The 16,876-nt window shown below is 37.6% G+C and overlaps 1 protein-coding gene across 1 annotated transcript in view; it reads right to left on the bottom strand.

The window, feature by feature from the left end:
• The window catches only part of FAT3 (FAT atypical cadherin 3), a 553,803-nt gene that overhangs the window by 10,583 nt on the left and 526,344 nt on the right, over nt 1–16,876 (bottom strand). The window contains exons 19-20 of the mRNA XM_044668995.1: nt 6,506–6,640; nt 3,919–4,076 (exon numbers count right to left, since the gene is read on the bottom strand). Of these exons, the coding sequence (XP_044524930.1) occupies nt 3,919–4,076; nt 6,506–6,640 (293 nt within the window). The remainder of the gene's footprint in view (nt 1–3,918; nt 4,077–6,505; nt 6,641–16,876) is intronic.

The raw sequence follows: 16,876 nt of genomic DNA, 5'->3' as shown, positions 1-16,876 counted from the left end.
AAGTAGGTGCTTAATAGATGAGTTTTCTCTCCCCCCCCTCACTCCCACTGGTGAATGGTTTCTTCAAGGGCATTTTATGTTGCTGTTTTGGCTGTCCAGCTGCCCGAGGTCCAGGCAGTGGGGAGTGAGCTGTGATGCGTCTGAGTCACAGGGTCAGCAAAGGCTGAAGTCTGAAATACATTCTGAGATAAATCCGTTTTGCCCTTCTGCCATATAAAAACAATTCAACACACTAAAGGTTCAGAAGCCTGACAGTTATGTGTTAAGTGTTGGGGCCTGACACAAGAAGCTTTAATTCCAAGGCTTCACAAAGACTCTCATTTCATTCTATTCCCGTGTAATTGTCCAAGAGACAACTTTCATCCACTGTCTTACTCTACGCATTTTCCAACGATGATACTAACTAGGAAAATACAAGGACCCAGAATGCAAAATTGAAACAATGCATTTCTACTTCATTGGCTTCTGAACAAAAGCATGAGGTATACACGCTGTACCAAATCCAATAAAATGAAGCCTTGCAAGAAGCACAAAATGCCAAGCAAACAGATTTCAAATTCCCAAAGTGGATGCTCAGAGCTATTAATAGTTTGGTACAGATGTGCTCTGATTTAAGACAGCCTAACATATGAAAACCCCAAATATTCAAAGACAAGCAATTTGGGGGTGAGAATTAGCATTACAAAAGTATTCATAAAAATTTCCTTTAAATAGCAGACTCTTCTAGTATATTTCAGATATGACTGCTTTTACAAAGAATTGAATTTACATAAATTTCAGAAACATACTTGTTTTAGAAAATGAAGTCCACACCAGATGCTTTGTATCTGTCAAATGTTAATAATTTTTGTTTGATTTCTATCCCAGGATTTAGAAAGGGGGGGTGTCTTTTCAGATTAAAGTGAAATGTCAAAGTTAAGAGAAGCCCATTTTGGATAAAACAAAAATCCTGTCTGTGAGTGGTTTTGATTACCTAAAGTCCAATGCCATGGAAGATTTTTATTCATTAAAATTCCATTCACTGAGCATTTAATGAGTGTGTACTGTGTGCAAGATTCTGTAAACTTTTGCTTAATAAAAAGAGTTGCATTCATCAAAAGCTTCAACTTGGAAGGAAGAGAGGCAGGCAGAGAGCAACCAAGGAAGGAAATAAAGGTATTGGTTAAGAATGGAACAGAAACTATGCAAGTTAGTTGGTGTCGTGTACTTTATAGACAGAATAGCTAGAAGCATTCCATAATAGTTCCTGAAAACCTCACTTTCATTCTCCCCTTTAAAACCCATTTTGAAAACCTCTGACTTTCTTACAAGACAGCCAATCTTGAAAGCAAGAAAAAATAATGAAAAATTCAGAGCCTTCACTGTTGTATGTATTTTTCTTTTCCACTATGAAAAGCTAATCATAATCCTTTAGTCAATAAAATCTTGTTACATAGAAATATTCTTCTTAACACTGCCTTCCCAAAAAGTATTGATAATATTTTTTTCCTGAGTTGAAGAAAAAAAGGTTTGATTATAAGATTTTCTGTAAGCTTCTTCTAAGGCTAGGGTTCCTAACTTGGGAGGACATGAACTTTTAAAAAATCTTAGACAAGATATCAGTATAATTGGCTTCCTTTGTAAACCATTTTGTTTTATGTAATTTATTTATTTAAAAATCACATATTGTGTTTTTTGCGCTTAAAAGTATTATTTTAAGGAGGAATTCAATGGTTTCAGCATACTTCCAAAGAGGTCCATGACACACACAAAAAGGCTAGGAACATTTGCTCTAAGGAAAACAATGCTCTGAGCAAAGCCTCAATTAAATCCACCAAAGGTAAAGATTATATGATAATTCTATCAGAAAAGATACTTAGTGTGAATATGATAAGGAATCAATCAATTGTGTTGTTCCTTTTTATCTTGGGCCTCAATGAGTGTGGCATAATATCCAGGCAAAAAGACTTGATAGTTTCCCTGTGTCCTGCCTTGGTGCGAATTCACCTGGAATTCTTGGTAAAGTTCAGGGATTCACATTTTAGGTGACACCAAGAAGTTAGAGAGACTTGAAAGGAAGCAACCAAGATGATGAATGGCATATGAGGATCAGCTGAAAGGGTTGGGAATGTGCAGTCTGGGGAAGAGATGACATGGCGGCACGGTGCTTCTCCAAGTATCTGAAAGGCTATCACATGGAGGAGGGATTAGATTTGCTGTTTGTCCTCAGATGGCAGAAGTAGGAACAATAGCTGGAAGCTAGAAAAGTCAAATTTAAGCTTAACTTCAGAAAAGCCTAATAACTGGTGCTAAGAGTGGAATGGGCTGCCTCTTTAAGTGAAAGGTGGATGCCTTCTTGTTGGGGATATTATAGGCGGAATCTTTATTCCTTTATGGATTAGATTATATGACCATGGAAGTCTTTTTTGATTCTGAGATGCTGTGGTTAACTTAGATGCTGACGGAAATTCCAGGGAATAATGAGCATGTAGACTCATGGGAGGTGTGTGTGTGTGTGCACGCATGAACATGCATACATGCATGACTGGGGGTCAGTCAACAGGAAGCAGAGCAGGGTCCAACCTTGGTTGTTTTAGAGGATAGGGTTCGTGGGGCTTAGATGATTTCTACAGTTCTTCCCAGTCTTAAATCCCAAGATCCTAGCTAGCTTCATCCCTCGAGGAGGAAGATGATGATTATATCTGACACAGAGTGCCAAAGAGAGGGGTATTTATTATTTCTAATCTTGATGAGGAGCTTCTTTCTTTCTCCCTTCACTGCCAATAGAACCCTCCTTACAATAACACTTTGTTGTTCTTGTTGAATTATTTTAGTTATATCTGACTTAATGACCCCTTTTGGGATTTTTTTTTGGCAAAGATAGTAGAATAGTTTGCCATTTCCTTCTCCAGCTTATTTTACAGATGAGGAAATTGATGCAAACAGGGTTAAGTGACTTGCTCAGGGTCACACAAATATCTAGTTAGCTAGAGGTCAAAAGCATGTCTCACTCTGCTCCTATGATCTACCAACCTCTCTTCTGAGAGGTGGGAGGGAGTCTTTAACGCAATCTTCTAAAGTCACAATTAGTTACAGCATTGATTGGATGTATAAATAGCTTTTAAAGATTTCTGAATTAGTACTAAAATTCCCTGACCAAATAAGTTATTGGGCAAGTCTGCATATTTATTTTTGAGTTTAAAATTTCCCCAAAGTAATTCATTTGCATTTTGGTCTTTCACATGTGGGTTTGATAAATATAACTCCTCTCATTTTTCAGGGAGATCTGTGTATTTGTGATTTGTTGGGCTACCAGAGATGATTCAGAGCTGTAGGGCTACTACAGGGATGCTGGGGATGTTGAATACTAGCTCAGAAGGGACTTTGTGGGGGTAGGGTTGGCATGCAAAGTGTCTTGTTCAGAGAGTCTACACATCTCAGGGATCCCTAGAAAAATCCCACACTGCTTTTTTAATGAGAGAGTGGTTAGAGCTGAGGAATCAGGATACTCTGTCAATGACTAGAAAATCTAAGCCCTCCATACTTCATGTCTGCAATCTCAGAACTGAAAGAAGCTTCAGAATTGGGTAGGGAGAGGTGCTGGATGGAGAGGAGGAGGATTAGAGCCAATGCCATCCCTGTGGAAGAGTTGCTATGAATTGTTGAGTGATTGTAGCTTAAGGAGACTGACTCTTGAACCCACTCCAGAGGGAGATGACACAATTTACAGAGTCAAGTTTGATGCTAGATGTTCAAAAGGAAAATGGGGGTGTTGGCCCCACTCCCAGTTTGGCTGTTGTCCTCTTTTGCCCTGAAATCTGCTTCTGGTCTTCTGAACCCAAAGACAAAATGATTACAGCATTCCCCAAACCGAGAGCCAAAATGCGAACATATAAGCAAGAGAAATGACTGCAGGAAAAGATAACCCACTTTAATTACCTTCAGAATTATGCAGGGATTTGCTCTGGTGTACATTATAATCCCATTGCTTTGCAGTGTTCGCAGACGCAGAGCCAACTTAAATTCCTCTTTCTTGCTATTTTCAGAAAGCCGGTATTTGATGTAACTGTTTCCAGCAAAGCTGAGAGAAGTGTGCCCTGAAAGAATCATTATGAGAAGATACATATACTTTTAATGTTCATAAATGAGCAGGGACACACAAAATTACCCAACAACTGCCAAGCAAGTTAATTAAAGATCATGCGTAGCTAATGAAGCCATTTTTGGAGAAAGCTTTTAAATAAAAACCTACCAACTTCAGATTAAAAATGTTTCTCCGTTACATACTATACTCCTTAAATTTGGGTTGAAAAAATTTATTAAGCAGTCAGATCCCAGAGATATAGGTTGCCCTATGCCAAGGGTAAATTTAACTGTATAAAACCCAACTTACCACTGTGCCACTGTTAACTCCTCCTATCAAGAATGGGCAAAATTGAAGCTTTCAAAAAGATGCAACAAATGGCTTCTGTATGGACTGAAGTACTTTTAGCACCATCAAATGAAATTCCACTACTAAGTAAAATTGTTCCACTACTTCCAAGGAGTGGATTTCCCAAGAATTGTGAAATAAAAATCAATTTAAATGGATCTATTCTAAGGGTGAACAAAGAGAGTGCGGACAAAATGAAATTCTTAGAAATAGTTAAAAAATGACACATTGCTCAACATTTCCAACACATCTGAATTGTTTATAAAAGTAAGTTCTTGGAATCTGTGGTTTTGAGTTTGAACCTCTTTCTCTCCCATAACTGCATATATTTGAATGGGTAATGGTCAAAATGGAAATACTGAGATGGAGAAATTCTAGCTTCTAGAGGAGACTTTTCCCCAACCCTCTTAATTCCAGTGCCTTTCTTCTTTTACTTCTTTTTCTATTTATTCTGTATGTAGCTTGTTTGTACATCTTTGCTTGCCTGTTGTTTCCCTCATTAAATTGTGAGCTCCTTGAGGGCAGGGACTATCCCCAACCCCCAACCCCCCACCTTTGGCAGTTTCCCCAGAGTTTAGCACAATATCTGCTACAAAGTAGGTGCTTAATAAATGTTTACTGACTATTGACTGAGGAAGAGAACAATATTTCTCTCAACTCATTAGTAGACTAATAAACACAGGGAAAATTAAGGACTGATGTCATATTATTATGACTTGACAGGTAGAAGGGAAGTTGGGAGATTACTGGGTACATTTTCTAACTGTAACCCAAGGGTATCTATGATAGGGTAGATTCCTGGGGGTGATTTATGGAGTTGAGAAGTCACCCTATTTTGTAAATTGCTTTTTCTAGAGACTGATAGTTGAAAAGATTGTATCATCATCTTCAATATCTGAGCTAGAATTGTCAAAAAATCCAGACTGAGTCTGTCTGACTAAAATTGTCCATATTTTTGAATTTCAGATATGCTTTATAATAACAAAATGGCATTTTGGTAATGACTAATGATTACATTCCCCTTTCTTCCCCAACAATACATTTTAACAATCAATGTTAGAATTCAAAAAGCTATCCTTGGAAATGAATGAAGGCCACAACAGTCAAATTGAGAGCTGGCTGAAGGTCAAGATGGGAAGATTTAAGGCTAAAATCGTATAAATAAGATTTTTTTTTTCAGGACATGGGGGTGGATGCCACTGCTTTTATGAAATATGCTACCATCCATCTCAAATGGATAATACATTCCTTACTGGTGCAGGCTTGCTTGGCTTATTTTACAGAATATGATTGGCTTTTCCATCTGAAGTATTATCTTCTTATGATGGCAGATTTATGTAACACTCTCAATAGCTAGGTCTATACTAAAGCTGGTCTGCCCTTTGCTCCAACAATCTTCTATTTGCCATAATGTCATACCTTTAAAATAGATGAGATGAAACTGAAAAAGCCAATAGCATTTTTTTTGGAAATTTCACTGTAAGTAGTACGTAGTAATTTATTTTTTATTTAGTAAAAGTACTAAATTCTGGGTTCCTAATGGAACCCAGGGGCAGACAGTTGTTAGCACAGAGCCTGGCCCAGAGAAGATACTTAAATAAAATGCCTGTTGACTGCTCACCCCTCAAAACATAGGATGGAAGGCATTAATGGCATCGCGGAATTAGAGGTTGACATATTTAAAGCTGAAAGAGACTTTATAGGTCACTGGGTCCTCATTTTATAGATAAAGAAAGTAAGATCTAGAAAGGTAGTGATTTGTCCAAGGTCACATAATAACCTATGGATCTGAGATAAGATTTCCTGATTCCTGATCCAAAGCTCTATCCATTCTATCACACAATCTATGGTCTCCAAGTTGGAGTGGGGACTCAAAAGAAAAAGAGAAATTCCAAGTACATTTTGAGTGGGTTTATTATACTGAGTCAATTCAGAAAGGGTCTTTCTATCAAGAAAAAGTCTTCTGAAAATTTGGGGAGAATGGTATATGCTATCAAGAAAAGTCTTCTGAAAGTTTGGGGAGAACAGTTTAATCAAGGGTAAGTTTTATAGGAACCAAAGTTACAATATTCTTCATTCAACACTATACCGTACCTGAGCATTCACCCAGTTTTCCTGGTGGACACTGGCAGATGAATGGTCTTCTACTGGCTTCATACCCAACACACTGCATGTCCCCAGGACAGGGCTTCTCCACACAAGGATCATTTGACCCTGGACAAAGTCCTCCTATTACAAATGAAACAAAAGGAGTATACAAAGAAAAATGACTGTTCTTTTAGAGCCAAATAGAATGCACAAATTGGCCAAGGACAGTGCTACAGAACAACAAGGGTTTCAAAGAGGAGATGTGAGGGCAGCATCATCTTATACAGGCTGGCTACATTCTGGCATACCCATAGAAAAGCTTTAATACTTATTGCCCATGATGCTTCATTGAGACTGGGTACAAAACTAGAAAAAGATCTCCAAATTTAAAACTGAACTAGACCAGGATTAGACCAGTTCCATCAAGGAGGTTGGGAAAATGTTTACCATCTTACTACTTGAGATTTATGGGAAATGGGGTTTCTTGGGATTGATGAAAAGCTGGGGAAAATAGGATCTGGAAGAAACTTTAAGAGATCATCTAATCTATTTCCTTATTTTACAGTTAGAGAATATAAGATTTAAAGAGGATAAATGTTTCAACCCAGGTCATGCAAGTAAGTTATTGAATTGGAAATTGAAGCTCGGTCTTTAACTCTTAATCTTGTACTTTTCCACCAATGTGCCATTTGACCTTTATCACCAAGGTTGTGTCATAGGATGGGGTAGAAAACACCTGTTAATTGATCTAATCCTGAGTAGAATCTAGATCATTAAAAAATATTGCTTCTGGTTCCAAAGAAAGAATAGTTTCACTGATTTAATTTAGAGTTATGGAGGTAGAGCACTCGCCTATTTCTTGATCTCTTCCACCACATGCTGTTTTACTGACTATGTGCAAATGTGATATAGCAACAATTGTGAAAAGCAGAATTATCCATTTCAAAGGAAAATTTCCTTCCTAATCATGATCCTAATGGCACAGGAGGATGAAATTTGTATTAATTCTTTAGAAAATAAATCCTGGGAAGCAGATTAACAGATTTAACTATGAAATTAGGCACTAAATGAGTTATTTTGATTCTGCAACCTTGGCAAACATAGGAAATGCACTTTTTCAAGGAATCTGGATATTTCAAAAGTAATTAGGCCATTTCCTACCTGGTGAGAGAGCTACTCCTTAAGTGTAAATTACATCAGGGTAAGTAATAAAGTGGCTATAAAAGGAGACAAATTAAAAATAACTCACAACTGGAACAGTAATTTTCTAAATGGGTTCCCAGTGGCCTAAAAGAGTTAGGGCCCCGTCATGTGAATTTAACACTTCAGGGGATTCAGTAGCTCCATCATTTGGCAAGATCTGGCCTATTATGTATTTCTTTAGATTTCTATTCTATTCTGACCACTAAGCATACTGTCTTACTATACATTAATTTCTTAGTCAAGAAGAAAATAGCAATTCAACTTTAACAACATATAAATATTTTAAGAACTATAACCTTTGAGAAAAGCAATATAAGTGGCAAGAGAAAATCCCAAAATTTATAAATCCTATTTTTTGGTGGTTTATAGCTCAGTCATAAAAGATATTGCCTGGCCCTGAACTGGTTTATCCAATCTCAGCTGATGAAAGGATTTTTAACAGAAAAATCAGAAATAACTATACATCTTGTTTTAAAGGAAACAAAGATAGGGAAAAAATGGCCTGGACATTTTGTAGTACAGGACAACCTGTTTAGTGATAATAATTAAACAAAAATATACCCTTTAACCTCTTTGGAAATCTTCGATGCTGCCATATCTTTTTAAAAATATTCCTCCAGCTAATAAACAGTTGCTTGGGTATCTTATATCTTTTACAAGTAACTATTAGTGACTAGTATTAAGTGGTCTTTGACATTTTTAGGTAAAAATAAACCGTTTTGTTCAAATCCACTGATTATTCATAGATACTGGCTACAACACATTCTTCAATGTTTACTTCTTCAATATTAACTTGAAAGACCAATAGGTAGGTTGGGGGAATTTGCATTTTAATGGCATTAAGTCAACTTTCAGTTTTCTCTGTGTGGATTATCTCTACTTTCTGAAACCCAACACAATTTTAGGTGCTTCATTTTATCATGGCTGGCTTGTGCTCAGGGATTGCAAGCTAATCTTAACATTTATCCAAGCCATTCCTAATTAGCTAGGTATGTTGCTGTAAAAAATAATTACAAGTTGTGGCCTCTAAACAAATGTTAATAATTTCTAGATCATCTGTGCCACTAGTCCCCTAATTTAGCATAACATCGACTATGTACCCAGTCAATCTATCACCAACCAAACCATGGGAATATCTTTTAGATTTCAACTATAGGGGTGACCCACATCACCATTTTTTTTCTTTCTAAGAGTAATATTGCCAGCAGTCATCCCTTTGAAAAGATTACTCATAGAGGAGGGAAAAAAATTCATGTTTAAGGGGAGGTGGACTATTCTTTTGTTTTGTCTTTTTTAGAATCCTTAAAGGTATCTTCTCTCTGATTTCCTAACTAGAAAATACAAAATAGGAAACATTTTGACTGCAGCTGCTGCTTTATCTTGGGTCCTATTATAATTCCACTCTGCCACAAAAGCTACCCCTACCAGGTCCTTATGACAAGAGTAAAACACTGAGGACTCATTTTTCTTAAGTAACTCTCTCTCTGTATCTTTTTCTCAATTTCTCTGCCCTTCCTTTATCTCTTGCTTCTTTTTCTATCTTTGATTCTATGTCTTTTGCCACCTCTCCTCCCACTCCTCTCTTGTCTGTGTCTGGTCTGTTTTCATCCTTTAAGTCAAGTAAAGAAAGGCAAAATACTGAAGTTATTGAGCAAACAGGTTTCTCCAAACTAGAACATGCCTTTTTTCTTTTCTTTCAACATTTGGAAGTGCTTAGGTCATGTCTAGAATATATACTGTTACAGGGGTTGAATTCTTTATAACTGGCACGTAGAAATTACCACCTGGCTCACATACTCTGAGATACACATGAAGTTGTTTGAATCCTGGGAAAGATTTTTAGGAGCAAAGCCTTCTCTTTCCATCAACAGCCCAGGGTTCCCTAAATACATAAAACCCGGTAAGCTCCAAATAGCTCCTAATAACTTAATTTGCTTTGACAAATCACACGTTTATATAATTACTATTTTAGGAGTTTCGCATCCTGTAATTGTTATGGGCCACAAAGCATTTTTTTTTTATTGTAAAAGAATGCCCCCCTCATCCCCCAGGAAGTGTCTGCTGACTTCTGGGAGGGTAGTCTGTCATCATAACTATCCCTAAGGAATTCAGATTTAATCATAAATGTGTACTGGGCTCAGGAACATCTATCTTAAAGGAAGGATGTCAGGTTTATGTCATGAATTTTCAGGGTAGTCAATTTATGTCCATAATCAGTGCTGAGGGGCAAGGGGTTCATTTTGTTAAGTCAAAAAAATTCATTTTGACTCCACAGCAGGGCAAGACCAAGAAAAGCTGGTCAGTGTTTGCCATTTCATTTTCTTTTTCAAACTTTATGTTACTTAAAAATACATTTTGAACATATTAAATTTTATTTTTGTTCAGTTGTTTTGAGTCATCTCCAACTCTTCATGACCCTGTTGGGGCTTTCTTGGTAAAGTTAATGGAGCAGTTTGCCATTTCCTTTTGTAGCTCTTTTTACAGATGAGGAAACAGAGGCAAACAGGGTTAAGTGACTTGTCCAGGGTCACAAAGCTAGTAAGTGTCTGAGGGCAGATTTGAACTCAGGGAGATGAGTCTTCCTGCCTCTGGCCTGGTAGTCCTTCTAGTAATACCACCTTAGCTGTTCCACATGCTAAATTTAGCAGCCTGTCAAAAAGCAAAACTATCAGGATAGGTTACTTTGGCCTACTCCTAGGTCAACCACACTTATAAGGGAATTCAAGTCACCTCTTAAAGACTGAAGCTGATTACTCTGTTTTGCAAATATTTCCTGAAATTCAAACATTAAAAGGTTACAAACCTGGAGTTTCTAGTAGTTTTCCTGGCTACTAACCTTGACTATTAATCTGGGAATAATAGATGGTCTAGCCTGGTCATATTTGAACAGCTTTCCTCTTTTGTCAAATGCAGGATTTAAAAATTTGGAGAAGATACATGGTATTCTGTGCAACTTTTATTTTACTTTTTTGGTCTATACTTATCTGTGCTTTCATCAAATTTGGGAAGACATCAAGAGAGAAATCCCACTCTATTGATGTTGATGGGCAAATTATAGCCTTACGGAGGCCTCTTGAGATACTACTGAAAGGCTAAGGAATTTGTTCTAAGTTACAAAGGCACACTTGAACTCAGGTCCTTTTGGCCACCAGAGGTTACACAGTTATAATCGAACTTGTACATAGATTTCTTGAAGTAAATTCTTTTTCTACTCACTAATCCACACTTCTCAATTGTTATCAATAAGCTTAATAGTTTCAGTAACCATATAAGGACTTTCCAACCCACTCTTATTGACTTCCAGGGTATTTAGTTCAGACAGCTTCTTTGCCCAGTCTGCAAACAATATGCTCTACTTTGAAAGAAGCTGTAATATCCTAGTCAGGTAGTAATTTAAGACACAGGAATGTTCTTGTGGTTGACAAACATACAATTTATCTGGATTAAAGATGGCGGGTGCTTTGGAAGCAGACACTGAAAGGAAGGGGATACAGCTGGGCACTCAGGATGGTAGCTCCAGCATCTTTAAAGCCTTTCCTCTCCCCTTTTCCTCATTACATTTAGATTTACCTGATTTATGGACCTAACATTATTATCACTCATCATTCATATTTTAACTGGACCAGAGTCTAGATCAGTATTGGATGCAACCCCAAGTGGAGCCAGGCAGGGTCATGGTAGAGAGTTAATCTCTCACATCAGAAGGAATCCTGGCCAAAGCCCCACCAGCTGCCCTCCGTGGTTTTGCTCGATAAGAAAAATATAAACTATAGAAACGTACAGTACCTGTTCTGAGTTGGTCTCCTGTGTTTTTCTCACAGAAGCCTGAATCATTCAGTATATTTGCTTGGCTGAGCCACATTTTCTGGATGATTTCACCATTGTGCTGAATACAACTTCGTGCAAAGATACTTTTCTAGGACACATATACGGGGGATTAAATATTTACAATTTCATTCACATATGGGAAGGTGAGGCGAAATCCTGAGTTCAAGTTCTATGCCTGACACATGTCAGCTGTGTGACCTTAGACAAGACTCATAACCCCTCCTTGTCCTGGGGAAGGCTACAGGCTTCAGAGAAGGTGTTGATCTGCATAGGTAAGAGTGAGTTCCTCAAAGGAAGCTCCCTACCCTAAAGAAATCACAGGTCTCATCCAGATAAAATGTCCGGGGACATTTTTGAATAATGGGAATATTACGACCACTACAGATAAGAGACATTTATGTAGTCCTTTAAGGTTTAAGACACACACATGTAATTATTTCACTTGAGCTCCACAACACCACTATATTGATCTAATATAATATATTAACATAATATACAATAATATAATATAATGTAATAATACTAAATGATCATTATATCCCTATTTTATTTTTTTAAAAACCCTTATTTCCTTTCTTAGAATTGGTGCTTCAGTATTGGTGCCAAGGCAGAAAAGCTGAAGGGCTAGACAACTGGGATTAAACCACTTGTCTGAGGTCAGCGCTAGAAGTGTCTGAGACCATATTTGAACCCAGGACCCCACCGTCTCCAGCCTGGCTCTCTATGCACTAGGCTACCTAGCTGCCCCCATATCCCTATTTATAGATGAGGAAATTATCATTCAGAGAATTAAATTGGTTTTGCTCTTGCTCAAAAAGCCAAAAAAGTGTTAGGGAGATTTGAATTCTAGACTCTAAGTCTAGCCTTCTGTCTGGAAACACCATACTGCCTCCCACCATTGAGATAGCAGAAATGCTAATCCTTCTAGACAATTCAAGAACACTATAAATCTATACCCACATCATTCTGCTCTGTTATTTCTAAGGAGTATTTGTTATGGATGGCTGTACATAGAAAACGGGTTGTTTGTGGTGAGCTGCAGGCATTTAAGAATCGGATGATGGCCCTTGAAGAGACACAAAACAAACATTGAGGGCTATTTGAACTCACAAATGTCTTTCTTTGCATCCTCAGTGCTTAGCATGGAGTTTGGCATGTAGTAAGGCCTTGATAAATGTTTGTTGACTGATCGAATGATTATTAGTGTTAAAGAGATGAAATTTCTTCTGCAAAGTTCTATATTTTAAAATGTAAATCCTTCATTTGAGTTAAAAAAATCAGTGGCATAAGTACAAGACAGAGGAGAGCATGATAGATATTCATATGAAAAAGAATCTGTGAATTGCACAATATGTGTTAATGCTAAATGACATTTATTCTCTTATTCTCTTCTCTTTTGGCACAGGGTTGGAGCAAGAGTCTCATTCAGCTTTATTTGACTAGAGAAAAATTGGTTAGTAGTTTAGTAAGTAGTTAGCAGGCTAATGGATCATCCCCAGGGGAAGAGGAGATTTTTGCTGTTTCTCTATGGAGATAGGAATACATTAACATAACTTTCTGGGTATTAAGATACCTCATCTCTTTCCCTTCTAGTAAAAGGTAACCAACTGCTTCCTTATATGAGGACTGATTGACAGGAGGTAATAGGGCTTAGAGTATAATAATAATAATAATAATAATAATAATAATAATAGTATTTATATAGTGCTTTTGCACCTGCAAAAGACTTTAAATATGTTACATCATTTTATCTTTCCAGCATAAAGCCTGTATATAAGGTGGGTTTATTATCTCCATTTTGCAGATAAGAGAACAAAGTCTGAAAGAGGACAGTCAACTAATTTGTCCAGGGTCACACAGTTAGTGAGTACCTGAGCCAATCTCTTAACTCTGGTCTTCCTGTCTCCAAGTCCAGTTCTCTATCCACTATGCCATCTGGCTGATTATTCTTAGTGGAATTTCAAAAAGCCCTTCGAGATACAGATGACAGAAATAATTTTGCTTGAATCATAGGCAGGGAAACTGAGCCCTTAGGTGCTTCAGTGACTTGGTTGAAGTAAATCCTTTATAGAGCTGGGATGATAACTCATGTCTCCAGGTGTCTAGTACTATTGTTCTCTTTTTACTCTTTTCTTCTTATACCTATGTATCTTCACACACATATTCACATATACATTTGTATAAGTCTTTCTTTACAACTTGAATTACGTGATTGTACAATATTGTTATCTTCATTTTACAAAATAAAGTTTCAAGTAGTGAAAATAATGTCTCAGGTAGGATTTAAACCTTGGTCTTCCTGACTCCGAGTCTAGTATTCCTGCCATTATAGCACATTGCCTGACACTAAAAGAGCCTTTAGTACAATGTCTTGTACATAGTAGGCATTAAATAAACATTTACTGAATTGAAATAAATAAATTGTAAATAATATCAATTATTCCCACCTGGCTCACATGGAAAGAGGGCTTTGTGGCGACAGAAGATCAGGGACAAAGATAAGCAACCTTTGTTGTTTTTTTGTAAATGTCAATAGTGAATCCCTTAATACAACCACCAATGCCCACCCCCAGGAAAGAAATATTTTAAATAAATTAGTAAATATGAAAAAATTATTATTAACCAATTAATAGTAACCTAGCAATAAAATTAATTAATGATTTAATTGAGATTTGCCTGCAGACTTTTTACTTATTCATCTAGCTGAAATCAAGTTGTCAGAAAAATGCCAAGAGGGCAATGATCTAATTCTCCCATGTTTTGGTCAACTCTTATGACCTCATTGGCAATTCTTTCTTCTGGACCTCTCCTATACATACAGGTCAACATGGGCTGGGTAATGCTTTCCCAGTTTCCCTCTCCTCTTTCTTCCCTGGTCAGATTAGGTTTCATCTGTAATTTCCCTTTTGCCTAATTTTATGTTGAGCTTACTTGAGAGTCAGTGTGTATGAGGTGCCTATCAGCCAGCGGCAGCAACAGAGGCAATCACACAGCCTCCCTAGCACCTGCCGAACTGCTGTTCACATGCAAAATTTAATGGTGGCTAGAATTTAATGAGGCCAACTGGCACTAAAATTCAGGTCTTCTTTCATTCAGTAGCAGCAATTCAGCATTTTCGTTCAAAACGATAACGATCACCAGACTTAAAAAATCATATGAGAAAAAGACAAGCTTCCTATTGGGAAAGGAGCAGAACTTTGGAGGAAGAGAACTCTGTGTCACTAACCACTGAGCTTAGAATGGAGAGGACCACCATTTGTAATGTTAATTACTCCACCCAGTGGCCAGAAGAGTCATCTCCAGATCCTGTAGCTGGAATGATTAAGAGTCCAAAGGGGTTGAGCTTTCTTTATAACTTATAAAGAAATTTGGCTGATGAATTATTAGAGTTGAATTCCTTAATCATTTACTTCTTTCTGAGGAATGAAGAATCCTGGACAAAATCTGAGGCTAAGAAAAGAAATTACTTTCTTTATAATTCTCCATCTTATTTCGACTTAAGAGGAAATCCTTGAGAAGTTCAGGAGCATAGGAGGCTACAGCTCTTTGAGAGGGTTTACTCTCTCAGTTTTTGGAGAATATCTTTTTATCCTCCTGGCATTATTGATTAGTGTGGCTCCTACTCAATGTGTTAGCAGGTATTTATGGAGCTCTGGCCTCAGACACTAACTGCGTGACCTTTAGCAATTCAACCTTGTTTCTTTATCCTCAGTTTCTTTATCTGTAAAATTAACTGGAGAAGGAAATGTCAAACTATCTCTGCCAAGAAAACCCCAAAAAAGGGTTTGAAGAGTCAGATACAATTGAAACAACTAATCCACCACCACAAAAAACAAATTTATAGAGCACTCACTGGGTATGCATCAGATATTAGGCAGGGTTTATTACCCAGTGAATAACCCAAGGTCATGTAGTCACTAAGTAGAATGGTGGTGTTTATATTTATTCTACTTTTCTATCTCTCTCACTCTGCAGAGGTTGTCCTTCATGCCTAAAATATTTTTTTCTCTTTGACCTTTGCCTTTTAGAATCACAAGTTCTCCCTGCACTCAGAAATTATTTTGCATAGATGTCATATTTATTTATCTGTGTCTATGTTGTTTCTCCACAATAGAATGTGAGCTTCTTAAAAATAGCGGTTGTTTTCCTTTTTATCTTTTTATTCCTAGCACCTAGCATGGTAGCTTACATATTTATTATTATGTTCATTTTTGTCCAGCTCTTCACGACCACAACTGGTGTTTTTTCTTGGCAAAATACTGGTATTATTTGCCATTTCCTTCTCTAGCTCATTTTGCAGATGAGGAAACCGAGGCAAACAGGATTAAGCTATTTTCCCAGGGTCATATGGTTAGTGTCTGAGACCCGATTTGAACTCAAGAAATTTTCCTGATTCTAGGCCCAACACTATCCACTGAGTTACATATAGTAAATATTAAAATGTTTGTTGATTGTATATTTCTTAGTTTTATGACTGTTAATCAACTATAAGTATTTAAAGGCCATATATGTAGACAGAATCGTCATGCTATTTATTAGCTATGTGATCCTGGATAAGTCATCAAACCTCTCTAGGTCTTAGCTGTCCCATGTAGAAAAGAGTAAATTTAACCCTGCCTGTTTGGAGGAAGGGGTATGTATCTCTTAGGATCCATTGTAGTTCTAAAATCTATGATTCTTGTGAAAAACAACAGTTATTCAAATAAGCCAATATAACAGGAAGCTAGAGATACTCTTTCTAGTGCCAAGACTGGAATCTTCTCAGAAACTCAAGATTTGCAAGGTCTTGCATCCCACCATTGAGGTACCTAGGATTGGGGCACCTCCAAGAAAACACTGGAGGTGTCGTGCTCAAGGGGATACAGATTCAGGCCAAGTATCCCCAATAGAGCTTCCTATCCCTCTTCATACACAGAATTACCAGCCAGAGCAAAGTTCTGACGTGTAAGGTTTTTCTGTGCCTGTATAGAATGACTTGCTCACCTAGAAACAAGGAAACATGCTGTTCTCGACAGTCCCTGGGGACTCTGAGAACATGCCATTTTGCTTCTCTCTGTGGGTGAGACACTGAGGTGTGTCCCAAGGTCACCCTGTGGGAGTCCACGGCTGGTACATCTTCTCCTGTGGGGTATAGCTTCCCCCTGTACTAAGCCATCCAACCCTCTGAACTCGACTCTGCCTCCCTTCATTAAGCTCTCCCAGCGCCTTGTCGCATAAATCAACTTGCTTACTAAGGTAATCTAGGAGGTAAGACACGAACAGCTGGCCTGCATAAATTGTGGGTGGCAGTGACATCTGCCAGAGACAAAAGCACTTCACGTAGGATGCTGGTATTTGGATAGTCTG

The sequence above is a fragment of the Gracilinanus agilis genome, chromosome 3, assembly GCF_016433145.1.
Source record: "Gracilinanus agilis isolate LMUSP501 chromosome 3, AgileGrace, whole genome shotgun sequence".
NCBI classification, from domain to species: Eukaryota; Metazoa; Chordata; class Mammalia; order Didelphimorphia; family Didelphidae; genus Gracilinanus; species Gracilinanus agilis.
The sequence above is the reverse complement of the archived record's forward strand: the minus strand, read 5'-3'. Positions and strand labels throughout refer to the sequence as shown.